Consider the following 27411-nt stretch of genomic DNA (forward strand, 5'->3'; position numbering starts at 1 on the left):
CTTGTCCCCTTCCTATATACACATAAAAATGATACAAGGAGAATTGTAGGTTGTTTCTCAAAAACAGGCTAGTTACCTAAGTTTTTTGTTACATATCTTGGCACATAAAACTATGTAGTAGAGTCATTATTTGTCAAGATCTGTGTGTGTGAGTGAATGGTGTTTAGTACCATGGACAGGTGCATTTGTATTGAAACAGTGGATGAGAAAGAAGCTGGTTTCTTATGCTTATTGCACAGTAGAGATGACTGGTCAGTAAACTTTGCAGGAAAACAAATTTAAATTTAAACAAAGATATATCTACACTAAACTTAACACTTTATTGTATGAGAATGTAAAAATGTTTCTCACCTGTTTGGCCGAAGTTGCCACCACTTTTGTCTCGTCCCGCTCCTGAGATTTAGAAGCCGTCTCTGATGGGCCCAAATCCTCCTCCACGTCCTTCTGAGCTACAAACATGGCCGCCGCACCCTTCGCAGGAGTTGTAATAGGTGGAAGTCGGGCCTGGTGGGTGTTTAAGTTTGCCCTTACTACATCCTCCCCCCTCTTGTGGGACGCCAGCTTGGACTCTTCCAGGTCCTCCTCTGTGTCTTTTGTTGCCTGGAAGAGGACGGACCGGTCCACTGTGCAGGTTGCGATGGGGGGGAGGGGGACTCGGGTTGTGTTGAAGGTTGCCCTGATGACACCCTCCCCTCTCTCCACATCTGGCCTCTGTAGGTACAAAATTATAGTTTTATTTAAAATCAACTTCTGTCCAATCAAGCAGGATTTGTGCAGAATGAGAAATTACATTGTTACAGAAATGGGAAATAGCAGGTGACATTGGTGAAAAATCATTCAAAATTACAAACCAAACAAGAGAGGTAATACCTGGATAAGGATAAAATAGATTTTAGGTTTATGCAGAACAGGGTATCTGTATCTGTATAGCCGGTATAACCGCCCTTTGGCGTAGCCAGCCTGAGGGTACATGTACATGTTTATCATTGATAAGATTCCTATTGGTTGTTCCCAATAGAAGTTACAAGTACATGAAATTGCAGTTGTTTTTATGGACCCAATGTAGTTACATGGGCGTTGCAGCATGATAGAATGCTGACACTTTGTGACAGCAATCATAATTCTTCTTCACCTATTCTCCCATTACCCTGGGAACTTTGTGTCAACATACAATCATGATCATTTTCTTCCACCTATTCTGCTATGATATCTGCCTTACCCTGCGTACAGACTGTGTAGGTCTGGTCTTGGCAGCGCTCGGTGGTCTTTTCAGCTTCCCCTTCTTCCACAGAATGGCTCCAACAATGCAGGTAACCAGGATCACCACTACTGCAAACACTGTCACCACTGTAATCACTATGTCTGGGCCTTTTGCTCTGGAAATTAAAGAATGAAGAAAGATACTTTTCAGCCTGAGATGCCAGTCTAGGTTTTAATTTTGTATATGCTTACACTTTAAGTTGTACTTTGCATAATGTCTAACCTGCTAGTTGCTTTACCAGGGTTTCAGCACCAAGGAGAGTAACCTTTGCTATGGCCAGAATTATATAGAATGGTTTATTGTGCGATACAAACTCATCGCAGCTTATTAGCTGAATTACGAGTTCATGTACATATACAAATTTCAAGTTTACATATACAATCGATCTAAAAGTTTGCAAACAGCGGAACAGGTGACAATACATGTACATATTTAAAAGATGCAATACATATTTAAAAGACGAAGTGCATATATAAAAAGATACAATCACATATTTAAAAGCTACCAATTAATTATCAAAGATACAAATTACTAATCAACGCCACAATTATCTAAATGCCATTGTTTAACAGGTTTACAATGTACGGCAGAGGGCTATTCTGGTAGCGTTTAGTACGTGCTGGCAATGGGTCGTATTTGTGACTCTGTCTGGTAACCCTCCCACTGACTTTGCCCCTTTGTTGAGGTAACCATTGGTTGTAAGTGTCAGACTTGGACAGGGTCTTGCCGAACTGGTGGCACAGGGTTTCCCGTCTGTCATGCAGAGTTTGTAAGTTCAGGGTTTTGCATGACTGGTCGTAGGGTAGGTAGTGGCCAAGAATGATTTTAGTTGCGCGTCTTTGGATCCTTTCGATCTTCCGTCGCTGCGTTGTCGTGAGACCTGGGTGCCATACAGGAGCCCCATATTCTAATACAGGGCGAATAAAGCATGTGTATACTGTTACAAGGTCATCTGCAGGCACGTTGAATTGTCGGAGACGGCATAACAGGTGAAGTCTTTGGCTCCCTTTCTTTGTTACCTCTGCAACGTGAGTGTCCCATCTCAGGTCTGACTGGAACGTGACGCCAAGACACTTTGCGGTTTTTACGACCTCGAGCACGTGACCGTTGATGCTGAGAGGGGGTGGTGGGGAAGGATTGCGGCAGAAGCAAACATGGACGGTCTTGCATTTACCTGGGTTGAGTTTCATGTTGTTCTTATCAGACCATGTTGATAGTTCGTTGAGGTCATTTTGTAGACGGGACTGATGGGAAAGGAGTCTTGACTCAATAAGGTTAAGGTCGTCCACAAATGCCCAGGTGGGGGATTGAATGTTGTCAGTCGAACTGTTTGTGTGGGCAATGAAGACGATTGGGCCCAATTTAGTACCCTGGGCGAGACCGCACGTGAGTTGTTTTGATTCTGACAGAACTCCGTGGTACCTGGTCCGTTGACTGCGTCCTGAGTGGAAGTTGGCTATCCACGGTAAAATCCCAGGTCTGACTCCCAGATCCAACAAGTGTTTCATTGCCGTAGTGTGTTCTACAAGGTCAAATGCCTTGCTGTAATCCGTAAGTACCCAGGTGCTACAGGTCCCCCGAACATCCGCAGTTTTGTAGAGTTGATTAGCAAGACTAACCAGGCAATGTGTGGTTGAGCGGCCCCTCAAACACCCGAACTGGACTGGGGAAATGTTCCCAACGATGTCCTGCAAGACCCATGCAGCCACAAAGCTTTCGCACACTTTCGCAATAAGAGACGTCAGCGAAACAGGACGCAGTTTGTCAATGTCTGGTGGGTCAGACTTCGGCAGTGGCACAACAACCGCTTCTTTCCATTCCTGAGGAACACAGCCTTCTCGCAAGGAGGAGTTAAGAATGTCGGCTATGGGAGTGCTTAGCTCGTATGCGAACTCCTTTAGAAGCCTGCCACTGATTCCATCTGGACCTGGAGCTTTACTAGTTTTCACAGCCTGTAATGTCTTGTACATCTGCCAGGGGTAGACCGTTGGAGGCGGGCTTGCTGGGAGAAATGCTGGAAGCTGGGACAGGTCCAACGGTGGCAAGGACGTCGTAATGTCAGTGAAGGTCTTGTTGATTTTGTTCGCTATACCATGATGGTTGTCGGGGTCAATCCCCTCAACTCGAACTGTCATTTCCTTTCTCTGACCACCTGTTAGAGCCTTCAGTTCCTTGAACCAGGCTCTCGGATTCTCCTTTTTAAGTTTCTGGACTCTAGTCTTGTAGAATTGGCTCTTGGCACACTTTATCCCTCTCTGAATCTTATTTCGGAGCTTGCGCCATTCTTCCCACTTTCCATCATTGAAAGCACTTTGCCTGAGTTTGATGGCAGACTTAAGGCCTGGAGAAATCCATGGTTTATCCCGTATGTGGATCCTTGCAGACTTTGTTGGGAAATACGTTGCTATAGCTTGTTGTAGTGTACTGTAGAAAGCTGACGCTTTGTTTTGTGTGCCCTGCTCCTCTGTCACCTCTTGCCACGAGTACTGGGTAACCCACTGACCGAAGGCACGTATGCTAGAGTCCTTCATCGGCCGAGTCTGTTGTTTCATGGATCTGTTGTTGACTGTCCGGTGCTTTGATTTTAACAGCACAATGTTGTGGTCGCTACGACCCAGGGGTGAAGTTGCAGAGGGAGGGTTGTAGAACTTGGAGAGGTTAGTGAGGATAAGATCAAGAGTACTGTTTAGCCTAGTAGGTACATTCACAATTTGCTTGAGGTCATTACCAGCACATACGTCAGAGACATCCATGCGATTAAAGTCACCCAATATCATGATTCCTAAATCGACGTACTGAGATCTAAGCATGTCAACAGTATCAATTAAGTGCTGCCTTAAAATGTCTTCACTTGGAGACTGAGGTGGGGCATACACTACACAAGTAATAATTGACGTAACCATTCTAGGGAGGCGCCTGGGCCTTAACATGAGCCACATGCATTCAACATTATCAGGTACATCAATTGTAGTCAGTTTACGAGCAACAATAGTATCTCTAACATACAAGGCAACTCCCCCTCCGCGTTTGTCATGTCTGGATTTACAGAACACGTTGTACCCATCAACTGACCAAAGGTCAACGGGAGCGTCATCACTGAACCACGTTTCTGAAACAGCTGCTACATCAATATTTTCATTTAACAATACTGTCTGAAACTCATCTAGTTTATTTGCCAAGGAGCGAGCGTTGCAAAGAAGAACAGTTGGCACAACAATCTGACATTCAGTCCTAGAGTTCGTAGTTGAAACAGGTACAACCTGACGCTGTCTGAAGTGGGTGAGTCTTGGTAGGTTCACAACAGGTATGTCCTTGATGACAAGGGGTTGATCAGGTTCCGCCGGGTTATGGGTTCCTGCAGTCTGATGTCCGGTATAGACATGAGGCGAAACACTGTCATCGGGAATGCACTGTTGATGGGTTGTTATGGTGATGTGATTTGCAGTGGATTGCAGTGATTTGCATATCAAGGTAGACGCCTGTTCCATTGAGGCTGGCCTGTTTCCAATGGTGGTTGGGATGAATCGTATGCGGTTTTTCCCACCTTTACAGCCTCTTGGTCTGGGACGCATCTTTAGCAGACCTGCCTCTTTCAGTGCTGTCTTCTCTTGTGGCAACAGGTGCTGTGTTACACTTCGGCAGGCCCGGAGGAATCCAGACGTATATCTGTGAAGGGCCGCCATGACTGCTGCACAGCTTCGAAGCCACCGATACCACAGGCCGCAAAAAACCACCGGGATGAGGCAAGAATCGTACCCGTAGCAAGTCAAGAGTGTTCCCAGGATACTCAACAACTGTTCAGACGTACTTTACACCAGCGTCGATTACAAAACCACTTAATTGTAAGCAATAAAACGTCAATTTTAGGGACAGAGGTAAATACCGCGGCTGCCCCTAAAAGCGCCACCTATCTACTAATTAGCTTTGTTTTGTCTAATAGCAAGTTAGATAGGATAGACAGTCAGATTGTTTTCCACACAATGTTTGATTCAGCATTATCAAAGGGTGTTGTTCATAGAATTAGAGTTGTGTTTCTTTAATAGTGAATCTTATATCCATGTTACACCCACCTGTTGCCAACATTGTAGGACACAATGTTGGAGATTTCTCCCATGTTTCCCATCTCATCCACTCCTCTCAGAGCAATGTACACAGTCTCACCTGAAAACTCATCTGGGGAAGGAATAGATGAAAACAAAATTAACTAAAACACATTAATATCTAGATAGGACATATCATGACATGTCACAGTTTTAACAATATAATAAGCAGGCTGTGATATTTGATATTCAAACAAACCAATGGATAACAAAATATGATAAATCAATTGAATGTCTTTGAAAAACAGCTAGCTGGCACCTGCTGAAATGTTCTACAAAAACAGTTGAAACTATTTCTTTTTGTTATCGCAATTCAGCTTTTGAATGCTGCATACTAAAGCTGAATTTGGCCCTGAAAATAAACCACCCTTAGGCCACACCAATTTAATTTGTTGGTTCTCGGATTTTTTCAGAAAAAATATGAAGCGACAGGGCGAAAAAAAATAAAAATAAAAACAGGTCTAGGCATCCTATTATAGGCTTAAATGCTACAAAATGGGCCATGAAGTCAACACAAAAGGCTGGGTTAAAATTCAAACATTGAATTTTGAACTTTTAATCAAACCACTGCAATGATAGATGGGAAAACTGTAACAACTAGGAAGAAAAGGACTTTCCTTAACTGTTAGGGGGCAAAACATGAGCATTTTTCAGTTGATTCAGGACCAGAATCAATTTTTTTTTTTTGCAAATCAGAAAAAAATGAAGAGGCGAATCCGAGAACCAACAAATTAAATTGGTGTGGCCTTAGGCCTCTATTTTGGCCCTCTGATCTTGCTGAATTTTCACTTTATTGTCTATAAGGTGCAAGAAAAGAAGTATAAAAACAAACCTGGTATGGTGAAGACCAGCTGCTCCTGAGCCCCACTGCCTGAAGGGTTGGTGAGAACACAGTCTGCCTGGTCTGTACAGTGCTGAGGCTGGACTGACACGGCACTGTCAAAATCCTGGAGTAAGGTGGTGATGTTGTTGGACACTGCTACTTCATAGTGGGAGGCTGTGGGGTGTAGAAGTGAGAGAGAAAAGTTAAATGTGAAAAGGAAGCTAATGTATAAAATGCCTTACAATAGCTGTAGACAACTATACCAAATGCTGACTAAGATTCTCTTATTGACCATTCCTTCACTGAAGTTGTCCTTTCATTTGGTTTGCCTGTAATATCCTGTGATATCCTATACAAAGCTTTTGCTTTGAGGCCTTTTCTTTTTACTGTGGATTTTGAATTTACAGTTGAAGAAAGAAAGGATGCTCTATACTTCATGTTAAGATTATAAGCTTAAAATGCCCGCCACTGTAGACCTTGGACCTCAGTCCAATTGATTGTAAGCTACTCAGTTCAGCCTTGGCAGTATAGTTTACCAGCTGAAGTCCCAGGGTAACGCATTATCACAGCATACCTTGCCCATTGTCCAAGTCCCCACCAGGTGCAGTCCACTGCAGAACCACTGTATCCTGCCCACCTGCGGAGGTGTCTACCTGCACATCAGTCACTCGGGAAGGTGGGAAGTAATCCTGCATGGGGTGAAGATACCATTTAAGTTGTCCCGAGTATTTAAATGAGGCACATTCAAGTAGTTGTCAATATAGGGTGTTCATAGATGTCATAACAATGGTTTTGAATCTTCCAACGACCATTTTGAGGAGCAGTATGTTGGCATGTGGAACAGACATGCAATATACTCTAATGTGGCCCAAATAACACAAAGTATAATACAAAAATCCTCAAAGAGTGTATACAGCAGAAATAGTACCCTTACCTCCATCGGAATTAAATTTGTGACCTGGAATGACCCCAGCGACACCACGCGATCAATCTCCACATAGTACTCGTCATCAGATGATGATGATGTGGTGCCGCTGAAGGGGTCCCAGCTCTCTCCGACGCCGGCGAGACAGTTCCCATCGATGAGAACTCTGCCGCTAACCTGCACCCTCACGTTGTAGCGGCCGTTCTGGGTGATGCCAGAGAAGTAGGTGGAGTAGATGCCATCATTGGCAAGCATGTCTGCACCTGTAAGGACAGAATTCAATGAACTCAAATGCATCCAGGAGAAATCAATCAATTATTTTAATCTAACTTTCAAGACAGATTAAACTTTAGTTTTAAAGACAGGACAACAGGGGAGATGAATTGATGTGTTTTATGATATATTTTAATTTGTAATGTTATGTAATGTATTATATTTGTAAATGAAAGCGCATTTTACTTAAGATGATTGTCTGTAATCTTATTAACGTTTCCCAAATATTGTAATGAGCAACACAATTCAGACTTAAGTCTGCGAGTTGTTTAATAAAGACTGAATTGAATTGAATTGAATTGATATATGTTGTAAGAACAAGATACCTTAAGATGAAGGTTTGAATGGATATTCATGGTATTGTATACTTAAAAAACCTAGCAGCTTTCTGTGGAACTGCAGTTGGCACAATTCATGGCAAAGTGATATTTTCCTTGGTTTGGCAGATAAAATAGTAGAGGTATGTCTTTAGAATTGTATTTATCATTTGAACGACGTGTCTGGAAGAGGCCTTAACTCATATTCCACTGACCTATTCCATTGTCAGACATGTTTAGCGAGACCTCCTGTCCTGTGGGTTCAGTGATGAACACGGTGACATCAGCGTTCAGTCCACAGACATAGTCCCTCTGCACCACCAGGTAAAACGACTGCACCCTCTGACCCTCCACCCGGAAGTTCATGACCGTGTGAGCCAGGGTTCCGGTGCATTCGACGGGGGGTTGGTCGCTGGATGGTCTGGTTGTGACAGAGGTTTGAATGGCAGGACTGATGTTGGGGATTCCCAAGGTTTGAGATATACAGGGGGCTGTGGTGCCAGCTGTGACACTGTAACTCCACAAACCAGCCTGGGGATAAAAAGGAAGACAATAGAATACCATTGGTTATGGGCTTTCTAGTGTCTGAAATATAAGAATTTAGATTTCCTTTCCAGCATTGCTGTTATTATCATAATCATTTTTTCCTGTTATAAACAACAATGTCATTATTTCTTGCAAAAAGATTATGATTTGCTTCCTTTTGTAACAATTTGCTTTAGACAGCAAGATAGTCACTTACTAGGTATATAGAAAACTGTGGCCCTTAATATTCATGCTTTGAAGGTGCTCTTTTCATATTGCTTCTGAACCAATCTTCAAGAGTCTTATGGTATACTTGTCATAACTTAACATGTTTTTAATAAGTTGATAGTCTAAAAATCAATTTCTACATTCATTAGATGGAACACAACCTTTATGTTTGGGCCTCACTCTGCAAACTCACCTGAGCAGTGCCAGGAATGGTGATCTGTACAGTTCCGGCTGTAGTGTCTATGACATATAATAACCCTGGTGACGTGCTGTCGTACTGTGTCCCATCTGGGGCGTACAGGATAACTGGGGAGGCTGGGAGGCTGGACATGTCCTGGGGAAATAAGGAAATCATCTCTTGGTCGGTGTTATGACATAGATATTAGAAAATGTAAGTTTAATTCTATGTAAAACACTCTTTGACAATGCTGAATCAAACATTGTGTAGAAAAACAATCTTGATTAACAATAGTTAAGTAGCTGTCCTTGGTGCTGAAATACTGGTAGAATGAGCACTTGGAGGTTATGAGCTGAATTGTATCAGTACCTAGTACTTAAGACCTGCATAACTGAACTGAAAGACATTGCTGAAAGATGGTGCTGAAAGACAGTTGAATACTAGTTTCTTTACTGTATTTTCTCTGCAGTACTAACTGCTCTGGCTAGGTGGCACTGCAGCACAGAGGCTGCAGCACAGGTCTTTCCTATACACATAGAGGCATAAACCTCACCTGGCAGGCACAAGCAAACTAAAAGAAAACATTGACTGTTGAACAGTTTCTTTGAAGTACTAACTGCTCTGGCTAGATGGTGCTGCAGCATGCTGTACAGATAGAGTTGTAAAACCTTACCTGGCAGACATAAGTGAACTGAAAGATGGTGTTGTTCCCAACAGTCGAGTCAATCCGGCATGTCCCAGTGTGCGTCTCTCCTGTCCTCGTCACATCCACAGACCCCGAGGACACCTGGATGACATCAGAGTCCTGCGTACTGATGGCTGTGAAGATCTCTGACAGGTGTGCCGCGTCTTCTGTGTCGTAGAAACTCAGACCGCTGGTCTGCGAGGCCAGGTCTTCTAGACTCATGTCCGCATATTCACCTGGGAAAATATGTAAAACTTTGTTTATTTGCTTTAATATTTTTGCTTCTCTTAAACTGCACTAAATAGACATAGTGATTCTAAATCCTGGCCAGTTCTGTGTGTTGGGAATATAAGCTGCAACAGGGAATGAACAGCTGAAGCCACTGCCACCTACTCTGGCATATAGTTACTCTTATCAAAATGTAACTAAGGTGGTTCTTTGCAAAGGCCAGATATAGGTGTCTTCTTGTCCGATCCCAATGACCTACAAGAATCATTCAAACTTGCAATGTCATGGGAATTTGTTGGTTCTTTATTATTAGTCATCTAAAGATGAAGGACCAAAATCCTTACCTATTGCTATGGTAATGAGTGTGACTTTCTGCTGCAGTACGGAAGGCCAGACATCCTGGATCATGGGTTCTGTGTTCTCCTGTCCATCTGTCATCAGGACAATGGTTCCTCCCGGGCCGGTCGGCTTCAACATTGTCAGGCCTGTAAAGTGAATGACAAAAATTATGGTGTGTTATATATAAGTCTATGAATTAGACATTAAGACTTGTAGGCTTAATTCTTGAAATTTGTCCTCCTCTTTGTACACAGGTGAAGAAAAGCTCAACAAACTAAGAGATATTAGATTGATGCCCATTTTGCTGTACAACAGGGACAACAATTTTCTTTCACAGGAATGCTCTTCTACCAAGTAACCCACTTGTCCCTAGACTTGTTAAACCAAAGGCTCAGACCAACCTGCTTGTATGCCTGCCCCGATGCTAGTGGCCCCGTATGTGTCACTTGGCAGTGCATTGATGAGACTCTGTCTGTGTGAGTCGGCTGTGATCTCAGTCAGGGCATGTTGTACAGTTGCTGTCTCACTGAACGTGATCAGGCCCACCATCGAACCATCAGCAAAACTAAAAAACAAGAAATCACAGATTTCAAACCTCCATGAAGTAGGCAGTCCTAGGCTTCCTGAATTCCCCCATGTCAACCACTAGCTTCCAACTAGATTCTTAGACCTTCACGTTCAATCCCATTTCCATTTCCAGACAGGCTATTGCGTAATATTGCCACAGGTGGGAGAAAGCCCATTTCCAAAGTCTGGCCTTTTGACTCCTGTCATTCTGCCTGTCAATCTTCCCCACCCAAACACAGTCAACCTACTCTGCTTGGACTGACACACATTGAAGCAGTGGGGCACAGCATTCCCTAATCCAAATAGAGAAATGACACCAGATCAGGAAGTATTCTAATGTAAGTTTTTGTTTGAAAAGTTTTTTGCTGTGATATCTAACCTGTTGATATATTTGCTGGCCTCCTGGTTGAGCCTGGGCAGGAGGGTCCCAACGTCAATACTGCCCGACACATCCAGCACCAGGGATACACGCTCTGCATACTGACGGTAGTACACTAGCTGTGGGGGGTGGAAAAAGATAATCAAGAGCTCTGTATCTGAATAGCCCTTCAGTGTAACACACCAGCTTCTGTATCTGTTTCCGTATAGCTGGTATAACCACTCTTCAGCATAACACACCAGCTTCTGTGTCTGTATCACTGAGAAGGACCCCTATTCTTTTTTCAATAAGTGTGGCGGATTCTTTAGTCTCAATGTATAGCTCTCCCTAGACACAGGACCTCCGGCTTTACGTCTCATTCAAACCTCAGTACTCATTTTCACCTGAGTCGGGGGAAAGGTATAGAATCTGAGGTAAACTGCCTTTCCTAAGGGCATAGCAGTAATATTGGGGTGTGCTAGAGACTGGAACCCTGGATCATCAGTCACCTCAAGGAGCTTCCATCAATGGAAGTTCCTTGGTCACCTGCAACTCTGACCACAAGACCACCTCGCCACTATATCTGAAAAGCCTTAGATTTTAGAAAGCACCCTCTGTAAAAATGAAAGCGTCCCCGACGGAGAAACGCCCGTTTAAACGCCCGTTTGTAGTGGCCGTTTGTTTGGGACGGCTGCCCGTCCCTGGCGGTAAACGGGGGCAACGGACGCCTTCACAAAGGCCAAAAACGGGCCAGGACGCCTCAAACGCCTGGGACGCCGTCAGAACTGTCCGTTTTCGACGGCGTCCGGGCGTTTCTTAAGGCGTTTGGGCGCCGTTTCCGACGGGCTACCGGGCGGGCTGCTGGACGGGCTGCCGGACGGGCTCCAGGGCGGGGCCGGGCGACGCTTGGGACGGCACAGGTGGGGTCCAAACGGCGTGTCCGACGGCCGGACGGGTCTCTGGGGGGTGCTCAGTCATTGTGGACATTTTGATCTTGCCGCTCCGACGGGGTTTGAACGGCGTTTCCGACGGCGTCCCGTCACAGAAGGTGCCGATATAGTAATTGAAAACATTGAGGTAGAAAAATGTTGGCATCGAATCAAGTAGCGGCCGCCCACATTGTAACAGTATTTTATTATACAAGTGAAGTAAATAGAGAATATCATGATCAAACGAAAACTATTTTCTTCGTCAAAAATATAGAGTAACAAATGTTGAACAGCGGCTGTAAACAGTGGCGAACATGCGGCGAAAATGGTCCGGCGCAAATAACCGCAGCCATTGTGAGCGCACACAAACATAAAGGGCCAGGGTGTAAAAAAAATACAAGTTAAATATTGCCTAAGTGGACATTTTAACATCGTCATCTTTCTTCATTAAAATTCGTATATTGTATAGTTATATTCTACGTAGTTTTTGTGCGTCTTGAAAATTTCGTATGAAAACAACATTGACGGTTGCGTTTGTAGATGGCAGCCGTGACGTCAGGACTTTCCATGCAACGGCCGAACTGGCTGGATTTTGTGTAAGATTTTTCATGACATGTACATTTTTACGGCATCATCATTACTTATTAAAACAGCAGGTATTGTACACATTTATTCTACAAATCGTTCGTCTGCGTCTTTTTATTTTTCGGCGTTAAAACAGCATGAAATTTACCAGCCCGGCGGCTCTTGTGACAAAATTTAATGTGGGGAGGGCACTCGGGGCCAGGACGTCAACAAAGAAATAACCTCGAACTTCTCAGCAGCTCCTGGAATTAACTAATGTTCTGATGAAGCAATTGTAACACCGTCTTACACAGTTCCTTTGTAACATTTGACAACGAAAAATTCTTGTCCACTTACCGAGTCTCCTCGAAAAGAAATCGCCGAAACAGTCTCATTGCTTCCGTACCCCAGAAATTCTGGCGGCCGCTGTTTACATTCTTGGAACACCTCGTTTGACATTTTAGTCAGTCGCTGGAGATGCCCAAACTTGTGTGCAGTGTCGACGGAAGATATAGCTGCTTGTATGACTGAAATCCATCCTCCAAAATTGCACACAATCCAACAAAATGGAAAAAACTGAGATCGACTGAGCACTGTGTTCCCTCCAGCCAGCCCGGTCTGACGCCGAGTGACGGTTAAATCTAGCGCCTTCAAACTTGGCGCATGTGCGTTTAGAGGCCTAAAACCCCGTGGGAAACATTGTGAAGCACGTCAGTGCCGGCCACTGCTGGTGTCAATTAATTAATAAACGCCCGTTTCCATGCCGGACGGTTCAGGACGGGCTGGGAGCGACGGGGTGCCGTCACTAAGTTCTGGGACGGCCGTCCGGCGGGAGTTTGTGGACGCTGCCAACTGTGTTGGGACGGTCAGGACGCCGTTTCCCACTAAGGACGGACAGGGACGGCGTCGGACGGGCGTTTCTCCGTCGGGGACGCTTTCATTTTTACAGAGGACTTGCTAGCTGTATGCAAATAACATTACCTTAAAGTTTGGAGTAGTATCGTAAACTGTTCTTGGTGGGTTGTTGTTCCCTGAAAAGTCATCTGAACTGGAAATGACGTCCCAGGTAGACCGGAAGTTACAGAACTGGTTCTGGTCGGAGCCGAGGGCGTGGAAGTTGTGGTAGTTTGGGCTGGACGGGTCGCTGTCACAGAAGGCTGTCACCTGAAAACATCAAGCCAGATTCTTTTGTTGTAGTACCCTCAAGTTCACTACAGAGAATCTACCTAAAGATCAGTACCTGGAACTAAAAATCTATGCAGAAATGTTACAAAAGACTTAATGCCCTGTCTTTCTGCCTAACTCCACATAGCCTTTTTAGGCCGTAGGCTCACTTGATTGTTATCCAACGTGTCTAGGGCATGGTATTGGAAGATGGAGCCCATCCCTCTCCTTCCACCACCTTTTACCTCCCCAACCTACTTTAGGTACCCATTTTACACCTGGGTAGATGTGAGGAAAGCCTTTCCCAAGGCACAAGATCATTGACATGATAGGATTTGAACCCAGGACCTGTGGGGTCTGGAACAAACACTGTGCATTACCGTACCCCCCACAAGGTTAACAGGATGGAGTTCTTATAGTCGTAGCGACTCGAGAAGCCTTTTGTATGTTAGCCGTGTAAACTGGAGTTTATACAGCTAGAATTCTTATTGCACGTACCGTGGGTAACTCCGGGTGGAACATAACGGAGGCCTGGGCCGACGTGCCGGACTCAAACTCGTAGTGACAGACGCGGGTCCTCTCGTCCCCAGGCTGACACACCTCACTGCGCTCGTCCACAAACTTGGCCGGGATTCCCGCCGTGCAGACGGTCGGGCTGTGGCTCCCGTCACGGTTCTGGTAGAACAGGTTGGTCTTCCGTGTGGCGAACTCGTCAAACACTCCCCATCTGTAAAAGACAACATTTTCAGTCCTAGCAGGGCTCAAGTAATTAATACCTGGCATAACTTATGCAGGTTAGCGCAGGTAAAATTGCAGCTGTGCAGGAATTTTTTATGTTTACCTGCACCTAATTTTCAACAGCAGTGCAGAAAAATTATTTTGAGCACTGACTAGCAAACTTAAGAATTCAAAAGGACCAGGAAAGATTGCAGCAATGGTCAATGTTGGTGCTAAAGAAGAAAGAAAAATCACACCTTTAAACAACCAATGAAACTGGATACAACAAAAGAAGAAACTCTGAAAAATGCACATACCATTCCATCCCCATTCAGATTTCCAAACAAACTTTTCTCCACCCTTTCTCAAAGTTTAAGCTTTCCTCGTCCATAGATATCTCTGTCTATATTCCAACTGTCAAGAACTTTTTTGTACCATTTAAAGTCAATGGGCAGTCGTGCCGGACGCCCCTTTTGTCTTTTCAGATTGTTGACATATTTTCTAGTTTAAACACAAAGATGCAGAACCAAGTTTGAGTACAGTCCTCACCTGTAATGTGCCCAGTGGTGCACCAGTGTTCTTCCTGCTGTGGACAGGCCGAGGCTCACCGGAGTCACGTGAGTAAACGCACCAATCATACCGCACTTCCCGTAGGTACGCGTGAACGGCCGGTGTCCTCTGGAATATTAAGAACATTGTGTGTGAATTGTTGATGCTTTTTCACTATATTGTGCTGTCCGTTCAAACTGACTTTTTATAGATTGGCTGAGCAGATTGTTAGCTCCTAAGAAAATGCATTGTAGATCACCAAGCATATTCTTTTCAAACCACCGCCTTCTTCGTAAAAAAGATTGCAATAGGAATCAGCCTTAAGATGTGAAAAACCATCACTTCAAAAAGAAAGAGAATTGCTTTTATAACATATAATCATGTCTTCAGAAGAAACATTGAAAAGATCTGATGCACACTGTATTATTTTTACCTTTACCTTGCACACTCTTTAATAAAGAGTTCAGATAAGGCACTGTGCTAGGCTTTTAAAATGTCAATCATTCATTCATTTTGTACACCAGATTCTGACCCCTGCACTTGCGAAATGCACCATGTTAACTTGCCAAAAGCTTGCGATTTTGGACATGTTTATGAGCCTAAGGTACATGTATAACTACTATCTTGTACCTGTGTGCAGTCGGCAGGTCCACCCTGATGTTCGCCTTCTCGAACGTCTCGAACGTCGCGTCTTCGTAGACGGTCTTGTCCTTCCAGGTCTGCGGAATCAGCACCGTCACGTCCTTAAAGTAAGCCCTAGGGATTGGAGAAAGGCCAAATTTTGTTTTTAAGCATGTACAGTACAGACTCAACTTGATCGTTCATAGTCATTGATCAAGAGGTAACAAGACTCTACTGTAACGGTTGTTTACTTGGTGGCTGGAAACCTATATGTTTTACTTGACAGTAAGTACTATACTAGTAAGAGTATTTCTTGATAGCTATAGCCTGCTTTAGGCTTTATATAAACGTTTTGCCTTATATTACATGTACTATTCTAAGTACTCTCACTGGTTGGCAGTGTTTGCATCTTACTTGTTCTTATCAAGGAGGTTGGAAAATGGATTACTAGCCTGGAGCAGGCATCTCTTGATGATTCTAAATTTCCTTAGCTGCTCGTAGTAGCCTTGTACAGGCGTCTGTAGATGAGGTTTAGTTAGCTATAGTTCATCTGAACGGTTAAGTTCCTTACCAGTTCATAGTTGCCTGAAACAGGTGTCTATGGATGGTGTTTCCATGTTAGTAGCCTGGTACAATTATCTTATAAGTTCCTTACCTGTTCTTACTAGCCTGGTGCAGGCGTCTGTGGACGATGTTAGTCCCTTACCTGTTCTTACTAGCCTGGTGCAGGTACTCCGAGGCATCAGTGAACGCCGTGAGGATGTTAGATTCCTTACCTGTCCTTAGTATCTTGATACAGGTGTCTCTGGTTCCTTACCTGTTCTTACTAGCCTGGTGCAGGCGTCTGTGGACGATGTTAGTCCCTTACCTGTTCTTACTAGCCTGGTGCAGGCGTCTGTGGACGATGTCAGTCCCTTACCTGTTCTTACTAGCCTGGTGCAGGTACTCCGAGGCATCAGTGAACGCCGTGAGGATGTTCTGTTCATCTATGGATTATGTTTAGGAGGACCTTACCTGTTCTTACTAGCCTGGTGCAGGTACTCCGAGGCATCAGTGAACGCCGTGAGGATGTTCTGTACGAGGTCCAGGTTCTCTGGCTCCGGCACCTTCTCAGAGATCGCCACCAGAACCGTGCTGTAGCCGTTATTAGTCAGGATCACGGGGTTACTGCACAGGCAGCCTGGGGAAAGGGAGTCGAGAATTTTAAAGTGTTACATTACTGCTACATTTACTGTTATGTGTGTCTTACCAGTTTGTAGATTTACCTTTTTGAAAAGTAGCATTTCGTCTGGTCGTTGCTTGTATACTAGTAATAGACGGTATTTGTGCAATATGGCGATCTAATGTACTTTCAATGAAATAACCCTTCTTTGTGCAGTTAACAGTGAACTAAGTACGATTGCAAGTATGTAATCTCTAGGTGACAAGACCCACTCTTCAAATACCGTATCCACGTCCTTTAATACAATGTCTCAGTCAAGTCTCTCCACCGATCCCCCTATCACCCCTAGGAAATCCTGTTACACGGTTCTGGTTGTGACGCTAGAAACAGTGCAACCATGCGTAATGTTCGCCCTTAACATAGAAACTTTTGTCGATACGATTTAAGGCTCCATTACCAAATCACACAGTCGAATGGTTGAAGAATGTATACATCAAAAAATTAAGTTTAGCACAGTGACTGCACAATGCGCTAAAGCACAGATTGAATGTTATGTTGGTCAGAAACCTTGGTTGCTGAGAGAGAGATCAAAGACAGTCTTTTCGGTAACAATGCAGCTGAATTTTACAAGACATATGCACGGCTATACCGAGAATGACCTCAGTTTGCGATCCCAAGACCTATGTTCGTATGTATATGTGACAGGGCGCTATCATTTAAGCCTATTCTCGCCAAAAAGAGATCTGAGCACTGTATTATAGTAGGTTCAAACCCTGCAGCACTCATGACTGAAACTTTGCTGTAATACGCCTGAATGCGACAGGCTTCCTATTAAGTGCGGGCTTGGTCTTATTTTGTCGCCAAAAACAGACCAAATCGTCGTCATGAAGGTTCATTCCCAGCCTATATCAGTATTGATACCTTAGCCCGTGGCAGTATAAACAACCCGCTGCCTTTTGTCCACCTTTCACACGGCTGAGGCGACTCTTTATTCTGACTCAGGTCAGCCGTGAGTGAGTACAGTTGCCACTGTCAACATAGGGTCGCCTTACGGAAGAAAATTCCGCTGTACACACCACTGATAATTAAAGAGGTTGATTCAGCCCCTGTTTAAATTCAAGTGGTCCAACGTGAGATCCATAAAGCCCACTGCGAAAGACGTTTCCTGGTCTAGCTTAGATTCATTTGTTGCCCCAAGGCTTAAGTGTATGATAATACATACATCTAGTTTGTGTTGTATGTACATTGTATCACTTTCGCTGTTGTCCAGCACACATATAATGATGTTGATTATGGTGATGTTCATGACTTAATAACTGCCCTGAAATCTTTAAAATGATTTGTATGTGGCCGGAAAGATTCGATTATTAACTGTTGAGGGTTACTGTAACTTACAATGTGCTAGTCTTTATTTCATTACATTAGTATGCAGTGTATTGCAGCAAAGACACACAGACATACACAAAACACCTCACCAATTTTACAGGCACAAACTTCCCGAGCACCCAAAAAAGTGTCCCTTCTCTAGTCATGTCTTCTTAAGTTTTTGTCGCGAAGGTCGTCTTCTTCTACCAGTAGGTTTGAACCTGACCTTAAGATGCAAATGACTTAATATACCATACCACTCCAGGATACACATAAGAAAATAGCTAAAACTCCACTTAAGCTTAGGCTTACCTGTACCGGTATCTTTCTTACGTCTAATTAAGGTTATAACTTTGGCGTCAATAAACATGATGTTCACTCAGAAACTTTTGTCAAGTTTAGACAAAATTTCTATGTCTCCATGTCTTTCTGAGGTTGCTACAAACTGAAGTTCAAGGTCACGAACATCTTAAAACGCCCAAGTTCACAGCACCGAAGCTCCTTACCTGTAGTTAACACCGCTAAGACAGCAAGTACCAACATCGGGTCTCTTCTTTTCCCCATCTTGTTCCTAGAACCACGATGAAAACCTCCTTACGGCGAAACCCGTCCCTGCGCCAGAGTTATAAGTCTCAGTCTGGGGGGTTGGTGAAAGGACGGGTGTAACGTTACAGTCACCAACACCTGTCACAATGGTCCTCAGGTGTTCATCTCACCGGAGTGTTTACGTTACACACCTGATCAGGTAACACGGCACTTCAAAGGGGGTACTGGGACGTACCACTTGGGGACCGAAAATAGGGTGACCGACTTTTATACAGTTTAGGAATATCCATAGGTTTTCACGTTAATCTTGATACACAATGCTTTCAAATCTTCACCAATGCAAATTTGTAGTCAGGATACTGTAAAAGTACTGTAGAATGCTTTAATGTGTTTGGCACTTTTTGCGTACTTGTAAGTCACCCCTAGACTGAGTATGGTACCGCCCAACTTATGTACTGCACAACAGGTGGTGGCGGCAGGTACCGCTGACGTCTTCGAGAAAATATTTAGAAACGTCTCAAGATGGGGGCTAAGGAAATGGGTGACACTTCCTTGTGTGACTCATCTTCTTAAGGAAACACTTAAGGAAACTTTCGTCTTAGTAGTAAATACGTAAGAAACCATCAAACGCTATGCCTCTATCGTCGACATCATTACTAACGTCGACATAACTAGCAGTTTATCCCCTTTCTTTTCCCTTTAGTCTACGTAGTATCATTAGGAATTCAGATGGTTACAAGCTAGGAAGTGAAAAATGATTCAGCTTGAAGGTAAAAAGTCCCTATAACTACAAAGTTTACGTTGGGTCAAACATCTATACACCAGAGTACAGAGCGTCAAAGGAACAATACATGAAATGCACAGCTAAAGATCTTCCAAACATAAAGTGTAGAATCTTGGCATCTCTCTTCCTTCCCCCATCTCACTATCGTGAGATTTGCTGTCAGTGTACCGATTTCACTCGTAACTATTCTAAAGGTAGAGGTAACCCCATAGCTGCCTTTTATTTCACGCCTAAAGATCTTCCTGGGCAGAGTGAGGAAAGTAGTAGTGTAAAGTGCCTTTTCCAAGGACCCAACGTCTCATAATTACCACTTGACAGGAATCGAACCCTCGACCTCTAGATCTAAGTCTCGTGTCCGCTAGCCTAGCCACCTGGCTATCCGACGCCACTTCTGTTCTAAACGCTTGTTGTCACCCCCGTATAAGTGCAGGTCCGGTCCGCACGGTCCAGCTCCGGTTCGTACGGTCCAGCTCCGGTCCGCACAACAGCAAAATCGTCTCAAAAACGACCGAAAAGTTAGAAATTTGCCCATTTTAAGACAATTGCTGGATAATATGCAAAATGTTATAGCACAGTATTGGGTTAACATGTTCGCCCATCCTCTGACCGAGTTTGACGGCCCAATACCCGCTACATTTCGAGATAACCCCGTACCGTGCGGACCGGACCTGCACTTATACGGGGGTGGTTATCTGCAGTTTGAGGGAAAGATGCTAGGGGGACAGTGTTCCATCTCCTCTGTGACCGAGAGGTTGCTCACCTGACATAAACAATAAGGGAAACTTGAGTCCCTGTCCTTTGGTGGACTGATCATTGTCTGTCTCCCAAAGAGCCATGTAATTCCCTGTTACAATAAACCTGTATATACTGCACATAATGTCAGATTTCTCTGTCACAATCAGTGGAAAATTCGCCCTTTAGTAAAATAAAACTGGATTGAGATTACGTCCTCACTGTCTAGTACAGTAACCCAACATCTGTCCTCACTGTCTAGTACAGTAATTCAAAACATTTGAGTGGCTGATATGAGCCTTGTTTTGTGGTAAATATGAAGTAAATAAAAATACGTATTTTACGTATGATACACATTATATTTTACAGCCAGCTTGCCTATTTGAGTCGATTTTTCTTTTCTGTATAGTATTTGATCTTATATGTAATGGCCGGATATCAGGATAAAACCGTTTGCATAAAGACTACAGAAGTCTACTAACCAAAGGCTACGAAAAGCCTCATACTGATTTGATGACGCACGTGGGGTCGGCTCTTGTATAAATCTTCAAAATTCCTTTCCGGACGATCGGGTAAGAAAGTTGTAAACACAATAACGAGATAATCTTCGCTCTTAAGGGCTGAGTGTTCAACAATATTCACACGTTCAGAAAGTGAGTGGATGTAAATGGTGCTAATGCATGTTTACCCTTTATAAAAGTGAAAACAACATCGGACTTTGTTTTACGACGAACATTTGCACAAGACGTGATAATAAAGACGTTATAGAAAGATCGCGGCGGGTCAAAGTCGTTTGCCGACCTTTTTGTTCGTTTCCAAAACACCTGACGATCACAGAAACAGTTGTCATGGCGACTCATTCAGACATTCCCTTAGCTCCGGCCGCCCTGGACTAAACAGAGCCAGTATTTTTAATTTTCTCCCCGCGTTACTGTAACGTTGATGAAAAACGATAGTCCTCTCAGGACGTCATGAAGAAAATCACAAAGGCAGGACCTGTGCAGGAGTTTGTAACAATGTAACTTCGTTAGCAGACTTTAGAAATTGGTTCTCACGTCTGTTAGGCCGGTGCTGTCGCGAGCGGCTCAGACTGGGCGAGTTCTCGCCGCGGCTGGCTGGTTTTCTGGGTTCTTAGGACGCGAGGAATTTACGAGGAAAGATGCCGCGTACAGGAAGGAGAACGGCGCTTCTTGGATTACTTGTTAGCTGCCTTTTTCTGTGTAAGTACATTGAGGGAGTCGTGCGGTAGATAGTGCACATAACTTCGTATCATCATGTTAAGATTTTCGTCGTGACCGGCACCCCGATGAACATATCTTCTCTTAAGGTTTGGTGCATTTTGCGGCTGCTTTCTTTTGCGTATAATCTGGCAATCAAGGCCGGAACGGTCTGGTTTGTTGTGAACTTAACGTTTTGCATGGATCGTATGGTTAGATAGATATTTTCTTTCTTTGGCCGGTCGCTACATCGGGTAGTATATGCGCAGAATCGTTCACATGTACCAAACCAATCGACATTATGACCTAGAATCGGGGCCGCTGACAACTGCACCTCATAACAGTCCTTGGCCAAGGACCGTGACTAGGTGGCAGGTATCAACAGACCAGGCGGGCGCTCTATGCTCATGTTTTTTTTTTCGCGGTAGAATTCGGCATCACAAAGCAGGAAAATAGCTCCCACGGCTCAAAAGGACATTTTCGTCAGCAATGTGGCCATTGGCGACGTATTTTTGCCTGAAAATATACCCTATCACACTGAACGGGGATGGACTCTCGATTTTGAGATTCCGGGACCCTCTGGCGGTCAACAAGTTCGGCCGAATGTCGTTCACAATTTGAGATCACCTTTATGAAATTAGCAACCTTTTCCGACGTATACAATCCCGATCTGATTTTTTTCTCACCACGTCCCGTCTCGCTTGTCTAACTTCATTTCCTCAGACCATTCTATTTGTATGTTAACACCGTGAAAAGGGCAAAGTCGTACGGCTGGTTTACCACAGCAAGAATAACGCCTACCGAGGCGTAGTGGTTGACACAGAACATGGCACTTTGTTGTTCTCACTCTACAAACAGACGAAGAGACAAACAATTTCGTTTAACAAATATCTGTCTTATTTTATCTTACACGCTGCTTCCATGTGCACGGTGCAGCGCGCTTACAGACCAGTTCGTAGTGGTCGATTTTAAAGAAACAAATAAAACAAGCAAGCAAGTAAACAAACTAACAATTTCGTTTAACAAATATCCTGTTCCTATTTTCCAGGTTGTTTCCATGTGCACGGAGCAGCACGCCTACAGAATAACGCGTACCAGGACGTGGTTGTCGCCATCGCAAACTCCGTGCCTGAAGACGGCGCTCTGCTGGCCTCGCTCAGGGTCAAGTTCAACCAGGCGTCAGCTCAGCTCTTCGCAGCTACGGGCGGTACGTCATCACATAGTATTGATTTTGTCCCATCTCATCTATTCCTTAATCTAACTATTTAACCGTTGGGGCACCACAGACGATTTGACAAAAAATTTTCTCCGCACATTTTTCTGTTCTTCTTAGCCCTTGTCCTGCGGAGCCTAACAATTGTTGTTCTGCACATACAGTCAGTACCATCTATAGTATTCAACTTAGCGCTGTGTCTATCCATTCTCTGATATTATCCGGCCCACTTCTCCGTTACCTATCACTCTTTCTTTATCACCGTACTGTTCCTAACATAGTGATAGTTTGGGCTAGTGTGGCTACATCACTTCAGTTTTCCTTTTCTTTATTGTGGTTAGGAGGTTCTTGTCATTAGAACACATGTCACTATACCAGAAAGTTCAAAACTTAATTGATTTTTTAAAAGTTAGATGTCTCGATGACGGTAAAAATCTGGACAAAAATAAAGATTGATGTGACCTAAATAACCCAAATGACCTGGGAATTTCCCCGTGCGTTTTTCCACACGCTGACGTATCGAGGCCGAGGGTTAATCCGATTTGTCACCTTCCCAGCCTCTTTCAGAACGCTTTCTCATGACGTATTTTTGCATACAACCACCAATTTTCCTGGTCAGGTTCATCCTTTTAAAATCCTTATCCAGGCACCTGTTGTCCTCTTGACCTCCCCCAGTCTTGTACGCAGTAATGCCTAGGACAAAATGTTGTGTTTCCGATTCCAGTCCTGAATCATGTCAAAAATATTATTTCCTTGCCAGCGGTCGACCCCGTCCCCCTCAAAAAAGGCTAGGACCGTCGGGTTTTTACTCTCGGCGCAGAGGTTTAGGCTTTGGTTTATATTTTTGGCGTTTTTATCGGGCTAGCTTTCTTTTTTGGTACTGAGGATCGGTCGAGAGGCCGGAAACACATGTTTCCCTGCGCGTAACGCACTTTTTCTGCCCCCAGGCCGAGCGTATTTCGGCACGGTGGGTTTGGGGATGATGGTTATATTAGGTCGGTCAAATAGCTTTAAATTCAACTTTCAACCTACTTGGGTCGGTAGAGGAATCGGAAACACATATTTCCCTGGGCGTAACGCACTTTTTCTGCCCCCAGGCCGAGCGTATTTCGGCACGGTGAAGATCCTGGTTCCGCGGACGTGGGACTACTACGGGTCGTACCAGTTCTAGCACTTGACGTCCATTTCATACCCTTTTCTTTTTGTACTATGTTCAATAGTCGTTGCCATACACTGTACCATGTACAATAGTCTTGCAACACAGTTCTTCTTCATTTTTACTCGGGTGTAACATACTTTTTCTACCCCCAGGCCGAGCGTATTTCGGCACGGTGAAGATCCTGGTTCCGCGGACGTGGGACTACTACGGGTCGTACCAATACTCCCGGGGGGAGAGATTCGGGCGGGCTGAGATCAGGGTGGGTCCGGCGGTGGGCGGTCTGGGCTCATTCACCCGCTCTACGGCACGGACCGGCACCACGTGCGGGACCAAAGGTGAGGGAGATATAGTGTCATAGTGAGATATAGTATTCATTGTATACCATACCATTTCTGAGAATAAAAGGGGGAGAGATTCGGGCGGGCTGAGATCAGGGTGGGTCCGGCGGTGGGCGGGCTGGGCTCATTCACCCGCACTACGGCACGGACGGGAACCACATGTGGGACAAAAGGTAAGGGAAATACTTATCAAAGAATAATTCAATGCGTCGGTGAAGGTTAGACATCCGGATCCAGGTAATAAGATACGCGATTTTTGGCGTATAGTAATTCAGAACAATTGAATCAAAATTTAGTTTTGTCCGGTAAATGACTTCATCAATCTGGGCTTATTTTGACCAATTGATATCGCCTTGTTGTGAACCTTACAACCCGTTCTAATGCAGCTTGTAGTTTAAATGTACAAAACTTTGGCTGTTTGCCGGTTATGAAAAACAAACAAAATGACGACTTCAACCTATACCATACCTGATAATGCAATTAACTCTCGTGTGGCTTACCTTGGCGCAGTCATGGTCCATATGTACAAATGCAATGTTTGAACAAGAACACGATCTTACGTTTTTCTTCGTTTTAACCGTTTCAAGGCGACTTCATGTACCTGGCCACGAACATGATCACCCGCGACACGATAGTGGAGGAGTGGGGGCGGTACCGGTGGGGAGTGGACGGGGGTTGGGCGCTGGGCTCAGCGCCGGAGGAAAGCGCCCAGACCACCGAGGTCGCACCTACCACTCAGGCCGCACCAGAGACGGACGCCACGACACTGGCGCACGCGAGCACTGAATCCGCAGGTGAATGAATGAGTGGATGGATGGATGAAGCTTATTGTAGAATGTTAGTTGCCATGTTTCTCTTTCCTGTTTATGTATTACATAATCCTCACATATAGTGTCCAGATTCCGTCGCATCCGCTCATATAAGCTCGTATTTGTAAAGAATACGGAAAGATACGGGGCGGGATATGAGTGTATCCGAAACTTATTCTGTCCAGTGATAGAATGTTAGATTAGTAACGTTGTGTGTGTGCGTGCGTGTGTGTGTGCGTGCGTGCGTATGTGTGCGTGCGTGCGTGTGCGTGCGTGCGTGTGTGTGTGTGTGTGTATGTGTGTGTGCGTGTGCGCGCGCGTGCGCGTGCGTGTTAGGTAAAGGTAGGTAACACTAGGTAATAGAAAATCAGAACCTTGATTGACCAAGGTTCTTTTTCAACAGGTTCTGCTTCAACAGGCTCTTCCAACGCTACCGGCGGTTTTACGGAAACTCCCGCAGTGGAAACTGAAGCCTATCCGGAACCGGAGCCCACCCAGGCCCGTGTGGTAACCGCCCCGCCTAGCAACGAAGGCGGCTGTTCCGGACAGGCTGCTTGGGACACCATCTTAGCAACAGAAGACTTCACCAACGGTCAAAATCCTCCTGATCAAGACATGAACATCCCCGATGTCACGTTCGAGTTTCTGTACCAAACGGAGATCAGGAGGGAGGTTTTGGTGCTGGACTCGTCCGGCAGTATGGGCAGAAATCTGCTGTTCAAGCTCCGCCAGGTGCTGACCAGCCACATCTACAACCTGCCGATGGGTTCTTCTCTCGGAATCGTGACGTTCAGCGACGAAGCGACGGTCAACGCGCAAATGACGGTGATTGGGAACGAGACTACCCGGGTGGACCTGGTCGGGGCGTTGCCCATGGCAACTGGCGGGAGAACCAGCATCGGCAGCGGGCTGCAGGCGGCGCGAGGGCTGCTGGGTAGTCATCTCGGCAGGATCATCCTTATTTCAGGTGGGTTCACTTTTGCCTAGGTAACAAAAGTTTGAAGAAGTCACTAAAGTATGGACCTTAAAACATTTGGAGACCCTTGGTTTGAACTGCTGGCCTCTACAAGAACAACTGGGTTGATAGCTCAGGACCCTGAAGGTGTGTTATTTTCTATACTTAGAGATACTGTGTTTTAACAATGGAAAGTTTATTGTAAAATACATGCCCAAAGGCTAATTGCAAATACAAACAACATGTATGAAAAAGAAGATATGTACAATGATATGAGAGTCTACGTGATACTACATTCTACAACATAAGTACGTGATACTGATTTTGTTGGGTTTGACTTTTTCTTTTCAAGAAGTGGGAGACGAATTTAACAATAAACCACAACTACTAATCACTACCAGATACCTTACCTTTTTAGATTGTAATTTAGTATGTAATGCCCCATCCTTTCAGACGGGCAGGAAGACGAGCAGCCGTACATAGAGACCGTCCTGCCCGCCCTGCGCTCTGCCGGCCACACGGTCTACACCGTGGCTATCGGGGAGGAGGGAGACCCAATGCTGGACCAGCTGGCGCGCGACACCGGCGGGGTCAGCTTCTCCGACACGCGGTACGCACCCAACCTCCCCGGCATTCTCAGGTAAGTTTGTTTGTTTTTTCCTATTCCAATATTCATTACAAGACATCAGGCGACGGCACACTCACGTTTTTTCAACTTATATTTACATGTATGCCACCACCAACGCAGACGAATGCACCAACGGATAACAGACATATTCATTTTCACCTGAGTAAAGTGAGGAAACTCGTGTAAAGGGCCTTTCCAAGGGTACAAGATCGGTGGCATGGTTCCAAGCCAAACGCTGTGTAGTTACGCCACACGACCCCACTATGTTTGCTTGTTTGTTTGGTTGTTTGTCATGAAATTTACAGCTCGTGTAGGCCAATAACGGATTTTAATGAGTATAAAGACGGATTTATTAACCAAACGTTTTGGACTAGTTGGCCACCTTATGCAATCTTACTGTACAAAGCTGGTGTGTTACTCCTAAACGAGCTAAGCTGGGTCACGGGAATAGGAGAGTTTCCCGTGCGGGAACTGTGCCACGGAGGGGGAGAGATTCCCGTAAGCGGGAATCTCTCCACCTAGCAGTGCCGAGTCCCGCACGGGAACTTCACCACTCAGGGCTGCCACGGAGGTTGAGAATTTCCCACAATACGGGAATCTCTCCACCTATAGAAAGACTAAGTCCCGTACGTGAACTTCACCACTCAGGGCTGACCGTGCGCGCGCGTGTTTTGGGGCCGATATACGGACGGGAATGTCACCATATTACACGAACGGGAATTGGACCATTTTAGTCGACATTTCGCGTACGGGAAATTCACCAGCAGTGGCAAATAATGTCCGTCCGCGGACGCCGTACGGCAACTTCACGGCCGATATACAGACGGGAACTTCTCCACACAAACGGGAATTGGACCATTTTGGTCGACATTTGTCGCACGGGAAATTCACCAGTTGTACTACAGGTGCAAACCAATTTTTGATTGAACCATGGGCGATAGGCCACCGAGTTTTTGTTGAGATCGTTGTTACTTTATTTAAATATATACTTAGGTAACTGAACAACAAGTTCACTGTGCACTCCGTACAAGATTCCCGAGAATCATACACTGAACACAAACACCGTAAACACGGTCCGTACAAGATTCCCGAGAATCATACACTGAACACAAACACCGTAAACACGGTCCGTTGAAAGAGTCCCGAGAATCA

General features: G+C 44.8%; 2 protein-coding genes across 2 annotated transcripts in view; one reads left to right on the plus strand and one right to left on the minus strand.

Annotated features, from left to right (window-relative positions):
* LOC109462198 (calcium-activated chloride channel regulator 1-like) overlaps positions 1 to 18501 on the minus strand; it is a 33509-nt gene extending 15008 nt beyond the window's left edge. Inside the window, exons 1-18 of the mRNA XM_019758723.1 lie at positions 18385 to 18501; positions 16366 to 16531; positions 15361 to 15486; positions 14731 to 14859; positions 13963 to 14191; positions 13282 to 13464; positions 10829 to 10947; positions 10284 to 10447; positions 9888 to 10028; positions 9304 to 9551; positions 8646 to 8786; positions 7915 to 8230; positions 7119 to 7372; positions 6759 to 6873; positions 6194 to 6358; positions 5332 to 5434; positions 1220 to 1376; positions 352 to 711 (exon numbers count right to left, since the gene is read on the minus strand). Coding sequence (XP_019614282.1) covers positions 352 to 711; positions 1220 to 1376; positions 5332 to 5434; positions 6194 to 6358; positions 6759 to 6873; positions 7119 to 7372; positions 7915 to 8230; positions 8646 to 8786; positions 9304 to 9551; positions 9888 to 10028; positions 10284 to 10447; positions 10829 to 10947; positions 13282 to 13464; positions 13963 to 14191; positions 14731 to 14859; positions 15361 to 15486; positions 16366 to 16531; positions 18385 to 18442 — 3174 coding nt within the window. The 5' untranslated portion in view covers positions 18443 to 18501. The remainder of the gene's footprint in view (positions 1 to 351; positions 712 to 1219; positions 1377 to 5331; positions 5435 to 6193; positions 6359 to 6758; positions 6874 to 7118; positions 7373 to 7914; positions 8231 to 8645; positions 8787 to 9303; positions 9552 to 9887; positions 10029 to 10283; positions 10448 to 10828; positions 10948 to 13281; positions 13465 to 13962; positions 14192 to 14730; positions 14860 to 15360; positions 15487 to 16365; positions 16532 to 18384) is intronic.
* Positions 18502 to 21044: 2543 nt separating this feature from the next.
* The window catches only part of LOC109462137 (epithelial chloride channel protein-like), a 22795-nt gene continuing 16428 nt past the window's right edge, over positions 21045 to 27411 (plus strand). The window contains exons 1-7 of the mRNA XM_019758630.1: positions 21045 to 21160; positions 22206 to 22364; positions 23682 to 23864; positions 24455 to 24661; positions 25080 to 25643; positions 26085 to 26271; positions 26694 to 26757. Of these exons, the coding sequence (XP_019614189.1) occupies positions 21100 to 21160; positions 22206 to 22364; positions 23682 to 23864; positions 24455 to 24661; positions 25080 to 25643; positions 26085 to 26271; positions 26694 to 26757 (1425 nt within the window). The 5' untranslated portion in view covers positions 21045 to 21099. The remainder of the gene's footprint in view (positions 21161 to 22205; positions 22365 to 23681; positions 23865 to 24454; positions 24662 to 25079; positions 25644 to 26084; positions 26272 to 26693; positions 26758 to 27411) is intronic.

This window comes from Branchiostoma belcheri, unplaced genomic scaffold (genome assembly GCF_001625305.1).
Source record: "Branchiostoma belcheri isolate BF01 breed outbred unplaced genomic scaffold, Haploidv18h27 scaffold113, whole genome shotgun sequence".
Taxonomy (NCBI): domain Eukaryota; kingdom Metazoa; phylum Chordata; class Leptocardii; order Amphioxiformes; family Branchiostomatidae; genus Branchiostoma; species Branchiostoma belcheri.